Below are 7407 nucleotides of genomic sequence, written 5' to 3'. Positions count from 1 at the left end.
TTTTAAACATGTAATACATGTAACAGAATCAAACAGAGGAACAGAATGTTTAAGGGCAACGTTTTAGAACTTCTGTGTTGAAGACTAGTTTCACAGAAGGAAAACCGTTCAGCTTCAAAGGTTTTCACTTTTATTGCGAAGCCACGAATGCAATGACTGTGAACTATGGTGTGATCAGACCACAGTCTCACGCTTCATTGGCTTAAACATTAAGTAATGAAAGTAAATAAAAAGTTCCTAAAAGTTAGAAATCAAAATTGAAAAGGCGAATAAAGAAAAGTTCAGAAAATGAAAAGGTATAGTTTAAAGTTTATTACACAATATCTGCGTGTAATCAGGTGTGTTTATCCAAATGCTTGACATACACATTTCAACTTTTGAATTCCTTTTTAATACAAAGACCATTCAACCAAATTGTTTAATCAGTAAATGAAAAAAGCCCACTTCTCCACTCACTAGTGGCTCATGCAACATTCCTCTATTCTTTCATTTTTTCCTTGATCCAGGGAATGAAGAAATTAATTTTAGTGTAGACATGAGGATATTTTGGATTATTACAATCATCTGCCAAAGTAAAAGCTGTTAAACCTTGAGACATCTTGTTGCAAATAAGTGGTCCACCAGAATCGCCCTATAAAAAAAAAAGAGCAGAGAGACTTGATTAAGTCGTCTTTAAAAACATTGCATTTTTCTTGTTATGAATAAAGAACAAAAACTAGTTTTTCTGAATATTAATAATGGTGTACTGGTTGCCTTTAACATTTGATTACCTGGCAAACTCCTCCATCCTTCTTGGTAAACTTGGTGCATATCATTTGATTAGAATTAAAATATGCTTGCCAAATACTTTTGCACTCATTGCTGAATTGCATCTTCTCTGTGGCTTCCTTTAGAACATTTGAGGCGGGCATATTTTTTCCAGTCCGACCCCAGCCAGCCACATAACATTTAATATTGGCAGGTATTTTCCCATTCTTCTTAGGTAGTCCGGTGGTCTTCACATACTTATTCAGTGTGGCATTCTTTTCTAACTGTGAAAGACAGCAACGTGTTATTGAAAGGGGAGTTTCTTCTATATATAAAGGTCAGCAATTAACACACACTCACACCTGCTACCTAGCACAAGTGTGAAATTGCATAACAAAGCTTTAACTGTGAATAGGTACACTGCACAAAAATGCTTTAAAATGAAATTTGATGGCCTATTAGCTTTACCTTAAGCAACATGATGTCATAATCGTATTTCCCGTTGAATTTTGGATGACGGTAGTACTTGGCCACTTTGATGCGTTGTTGACTTTTCTCTTTCTTGCTAATGTCATGTGCTCCAAGCACCACTGTGCAAGGACCGCTGTTGTCATGTCTGAAAAAAGGTAACATTTTTATGTCCTGAAATCTCATACAGTTACACTGATTATACATAAAAATAAAGGTTTATAAAGTACAGCCATGAAACACTCATAACAGCAAATTTTCTTCAGCCAGGTTACAATATGCTTAAATACTGAACAGGTGACAAATTCAAGGAAAAACCCGAGTTCTTGACTGTTATGCTGTGGTGGATATTTGATCAGTGTAGTTTGCATCCATTTGTCTTACAAAGCTCACGACTCTACAAATTTGGGCTGAGAAATCATCTTTACAGTATTATGAAAGACTTAGACCGACATCTGTGTGTGTGTGGTTTTTATTTTCTGGGGTTAAAATGCCTGTGTCATAGGACACAATGTGTTGCTGAATAGATAGGTGAGTCTGAAAGTGACGTGCCGCTGGATCTTAGTGGAGACCTACAACATGTGTGTTAAACTGTGTTTATAACATAACTCAGTAGTGATATATTTTGAATAGATAAAATCCTTAACTTTTTGGGGGGTAATTGTTACATAAATACCAATTTTTAGGACTTTTTTTCTTTAGTTCTTGATTTACAAAGAAACCCAAAACAAAAGAAATGCCCCTGCACTCACTTGCAGTGTGCTGCCGTTAGAACAAAGTCCTCCCGGATTAGTATCCCACCACATGAATGTTGGGCTTGATACTGGATTGATGCCATGTAAGGTCTGGAATGCGGTTTTGCCTCCCTGCCACCAACTATACCGCTCTCAGCAGCCCCTCACGAGAGAAAAGAAGGTAAAATCAATACACTGATTATATCAAAATCATGCCCATTTCTTGTTTATGACCTTAAAAAGGAAAAGTGAGATGCTTTAGTTATATCTCTTCCAAAAATCTTACCTGTGAGGGAGACTTGTAGAAAGATGAATATGATGCAGCAGATCATGATGGCACTGAAGCAAAAGCTGAAAGGTTTGGCTTTCAAAGCCCCCCTAACCCTTTTTGCTGTCTGCCTTCCAACTGCCACAACGGAAACGCTGTGGGCAGGTGTCAAAAACGTTGTTGCACAGACAGGAGTTGATATCACACCCTGCTCACTGCTTTACATGTGAAACACAACTGTGAAAAAACATATTAAAAAAATCGTCTGTAGCCATCTTCTCAAGCAAGATAGCATCGAACGTTGTCAAATTGTCAATGATTTATTGTTTTTCTATACTGTATGTGTGTTTGCACCTTCATGTGGTTTTATGCAATTCAGATTAATTCAATTCAAAATCCTACGTTTTGTGGTTGTCCTCTCTAAAAATCACACACCTCTATGAGAGGATAATTCCAATTTATGCTCTGATGAAAGTTCCTTTTTTTTTCTGTCGATCACATTTATTTTAAAGGAAGATGGTGAAGGTTGGTGGTAAATCGTGAAATGGAAAGCGTGTATTATCGTCATAGTAACCACGGTGTGTACAAAGATATTCACACCTCTCACTATGAACCCTATACACACATTACTTCCTTTTTTCTTTCTTTCTTTTTCTTTTGTTTCATCACATGTGCACATACAGTGCACATGTTTTTCTGAACTTATTATTTAATAATAACTTATTATTTAAAGCCCAGTTTGGTGGGTGTCTTTACAGCATTCTCTATAAGGACATGAACTTGTTGACTAAATGCTGTAAACGTAGTTGAACAGTACATTCATTGCCTTACACAACAAAAGGTTAGAAGTTTACGTTCTCATTTTGCCTTTGAATCTGTGCAGCTGAACAAATTTCGATGTTTGATTTACTCTCTATGTTCTCTCAGATGTGTTCAATCTCTCATCATAATTGAGGGTGTCACTGACAAATTTCACAGAAACATAAATTTAATAATCACAGCAGATGATCCCCTCTGGCAGCCCGTCCTCATTTCATTAACTCGTAAAAGCTTCAAAACACTCTTGCTCTAGTACAAAACACCTATGTTTTATTTTAAATACACGAGTTCAAAATGATCTAACAAAGCCAATAACTCACATTTAATTAGACATTATGCCAAATATTACTTGTTGTAACATCAGGGAATTAGTGGGAAATCTAGCACGGCTCGATCTACACTTGTTTTTTTTTTTACTGCACATGCTGTAAAATACAGAAACTTTGTTTACACTTTCAAGCTGCTTCCTGAAGAACAGGATATAATACTACAGCGGTTAAGGGGTTTTACACGATCCCAATATATAGAAAGCAGTCAGATGGGCTAACCAACCTAGCAAAAGCCACATGATCGCAGCAAGCAGAGGCTACCACAGAGTGAAATGTGATTATAGTTGCTGTGTGATCACCACAATAACAAAGATGATAGGCAATGAAAACGCTGACACTGATAACATTTCATTCAAACTAATATTTGCAAAGAGTAAGTTGGATAAACCGAAAACTAAGAGCACTACTTAAAACATTAGTTTTATTTTTTAAACTAAATAGCTGTATGTATAAATATAGATTTGTCTGTATGGGTAAAAAGCCATGCACCAGTTAGCCACAAAGGTTTTCCCGAAAAAAACAAACAAAACAGAAACAGAACTGTTTATCTTTTTAACAGCACATGGTCCTACAAGTGTAAATGTCACTGACTGTAGATCCAGGTTTGCTTTTTAACACACCTTCTGACTCATAATCAAAAGGGCGGAGTTAGAGTGAAACCAGTGGGCACTCTCACCTCATAGTTTAAGGATGAGGTAAGTGTTGATTTGTGAGCAACACTCACTTGTCTAAACAGTGTCTCGGTTTTCTTGAAAACTGAAACAGATCTGATCCTGAGTACAAAACATATCCACAGGAAACCTCTACAATACAGTACAGAGAACAGCAGAGTATTCAGCCAAGCACACAGTGTACTTGTCCACATTGGCCAGAATAGAGGCCTAACCAACCAGCATAAGAGAGTGTGGTTGGACCATGCAGTGACTGAGAGACAGATGTTGCAGATTTAAAAATATGCTCTTTAACTAGTTTACTACTTTCATTAGACCACCACAAAGTGTAAGGTTTATGTTTCTATAAACTGGTTAATCCACAGTGTTTGGGAGCTCTTTAATCAAATTGATGCTTTCAATTCTAAAATATATTTACTGCAGTTTTTCATTAATTTCCTAAAATAACTCAATGAATGTATTGGTAACGAACACCCCAGCAGTAGCTCTTTGCTCCACCAGAGGAGGCCACTCCACAGTTTGTGGCCCATTGGTATACGTTTAAAAATTGGTGACTTTGGCAACATCTAGTGGTAGTATAAACTAAAACATAGTAAAAAGCACACATTTGTCAGGATCCTTGTGTTGTTTTCACTTTCGCGTTCCATACATGAAACTGTCAGACCTGATTAAACACCTTTGATTTGTGCCTGAAGTGCTACTCTTTTCCCCAGAACTGCATAAACCAAAATACCTGCCTGTTCAAATGAATGTGTATCTTCTAGTCTTCTTAGAACACATTTGTTTCGTTCTTGGTATGTACGCGTATCACAGTGTTATAATTATTTTGCTAAATGGAAGTATCTTTTAAATATATGAATTAAGTTGTCTAAGGAATGAGATTAAGGAGATCTTTTTCAGACGTTCTATGCAGATGACTGGTTTCACAGGGGGAAAACTGACCTCAAATGTTTGCATATGATTGAGAAGCCATGAATGCAATGAACAAAGTCCTCTCGGATTAACATCCCACCACATGAATGGTGTTCTTGATACTGGAGCGATGCCATGTAAGGTCTGGAATGGGGCTTTGCTTCTCTGCCACCAATTATACTGCTCTCAGCAGCCCCTTACATAAGAAAAGAATGTAGAATCAATATACTGATTATATCAAAATCATGCCCATTTCTTGCTCATGACCTTATAATTATATAAAATAAAGGAATATGCTTTATTCACTTGTCTTTCAAAAATGACCTTATCTTACCTGTGAGGGAGACTTGTAGAAAGATGCATGTGATGCAGTAGATCATGATGGCACTGAAGCAAAAGCTGAAAAGTTTGGCTTGCAAAGCCCCTTAACTACTTTTGCTGTCAGGCTTCCAACTGCCACAACGGAAACTTTGGTGTCAGGGTGTTAAAAACTTTGTTGCACATGCAGGACCTGATACAACAAAAAGTGCAGCTTACTCAAAATGCAAGATGGGAAAATATAGTTTGTTTTTCTTCCAAATTAACATGAAATAATGCACTGCTTAAAATTACAGCATCATTTGATCATCTGTTTCCTTTCCTGCAAAATACCTGAATTTATGCAATACTTAAAATTAGTCCTTAGGTTATGTAAAAGAAAACCTTATGCTGTGTTTAAAATTAGTTACACACCAGTTGAATTTTGAATATTATTTTAAAACATTTTTTAAATTTCTAGTATAGTTTCTTTGTTTCCTGTCAAAAAAACTGACTTGTTACAACCTTTATTCTAGTCTACCCACCTTTAAATACATGTAGGTAAATATAATCACATTGAAATTCCAGTTAATTACAGGGGAATTACTAAAATACTAGTTTCACTTACTAAACTACATCGCTCTGTGTTCATTCAGATTTGTCTGTACAAGTAAAGAAATTAAGTCATACACCAATTACACAGGTGGTAAAGCCATACATTTTTTCCAAGATAAACAGAAACTGAATAATTTGACTTGTCAAAAGCACATGTCCCAACAAGCCTGAATGTCCTCATTAATATTGATATTTGTGTCATGATTAGTTTCTAAGGTTTTACATTCTCTTCCTCGTTCACACACCTGAAAACTTCTTGGCAGGACTGCGCTGTAGAGCCAGTGTTGCATTCTTAACACATCTTTTGGCTCCTGAGTTATAATCAAAGAGATGGAGTCAGAGTGAAAACAGCGGGCACTCTCATTATCGTGGTTTAAAGATGAGGTTACTGTCACACTGGTTTGCACCTAACAGTGAGCAACACTCAGCGACCACTTGTGGCCACAGCCTCTTTGGTACATTCTTGAAAACTAAAGTATATGTTTGCCTTTCAAAGGTAAAAACTCCAGGTTTTATGGTTTATTTTTGAAATAATCTTACAAGATGTTGATATGGAGAGTAAAAAAGGCTCTTTCAGTCAGCTGTTCTGTTAAACAAGTGGATAAGTTCAGTTTTTATATGAGTTATTTCTCTGGGAAAGATGCCAGTTAACAAATACGTAGTGTAAATAACACTAGAAATGTTGTCTTGTTAGTTGTTGGGATTCTGCTTACTAACAAGGAACAGAATTTCAGCCATTTAGTGCACTAGTAATCCAATCACTCAACAATCCCGATGAATGACTGATGACTGATGAAGGGTCCCTCAGTCTTCAAAGTATTGTTCCATGTACAACATTCTCAAATTTTCAGAAATATTACAATTAAATCCGCACATAAGTTGTTTAAAAGCATCATTTATTTGCCTGGAATTATGTCATTCATCATTATATTTCACTTCTTAAAGTCAGTAATAACCAGTGTTGGGACTAACGCGTTATTAAGTAATGCGTTACAGTAACTACGTTATTATTGTGGTAACGAGCACGGTAACTAGTTATTATGCCAAAATCAGGAACACGTTACTGGGATTTAGATAGGCTCGTTATTTGTTACTTCGTGTGGAGGCTATCGCGGAGCTTCCACAGATTCAGTAATATTAGCAAGTGGTGGAGGGCAGCAGGTGGATAAGGTAAAGGGGAGGCAGGAGGAGGAGAGACCCGAAGCGGCCGCCGGTCCGAGTGTCAGGTGAACTGAACTTCAGGTAAGAAGTTATGACCTGCAGTCTATCTGGGTCAGATATAAACCAAGTTTAGGTGGAGTTTATTTTCGTTGTGCTGACTTTTTACAGTCAGTTACATTAAGCTGCGTACTAGCTAGCATGACGGAGTTTCTATACAGCTGGGTGGGTGCTATGATGTTACTGATGTTAAACTTTATTTTGTTCATAAGGTTAATTATTAGAGTTGCCAACCATCCCGAATTGTTCCGTATTCAGAGAGCGTTTCGTAATATTTTCGTTTCGTATTGAGGTGAAAAGGAACACAGTTTGCCCCGTACTTCAGCTAG

The 7407-nt window shown here is 36.8% G+C and overlaps 1 protein-coding gene across 1 annotated transcript; it reads right to left on the bottom strand.

Annotated features, from left to right (window-relative positions):
* Positions 1–300: 300 nt before the first annotated feature.
* Positions 301–2417, bottom strand: LOC102195258 (granzyme B-like). Its single transcript, XM_005745704.1, has 5 exons — positions 2236–2417; positions 1968–2112; positions 1216–1363; positions 771–1031; positions 301–631 (listed from the first exon to the last, which is right to left on the bottom strand). Exons 1-5 carry the CDS (start codon positions 2279–2281, stop codon positions 479–481), a joined length of 753 nt encoding a protein of 250 aa, XP_005745761.1. The 5' UTR covers positions 2282–2417; the 3' UTR covers positions 301–478.
* Between the last annotated feature and the right edge of the window lie 4990 nt (positions 2418–7407).

The sequence above is a fragment of the Pundamilia nyererei genome, unplaced genomic scaffold, assembly GCF_000239375.1.
Source record: "Pundamilia nyererei isolate P.nyererei 1_Seehausen unplaced genomic scaffold, PunNye1.0 scaffold00163, whole genome shotgun sequence".
Taxonomy (NCBI): domain Eukaryota; kingdom Metazoa; phylum Chordata; class Actinopteri; order Cichliformes; family Cichlidae; genus Pundamilia; species Pundamilia nyererei.
The sequence above is the reverse complement of the archived record's forward strand: the minus strand, read 5'-3'. Positions and strand labels throughout refer to the sequence as shown.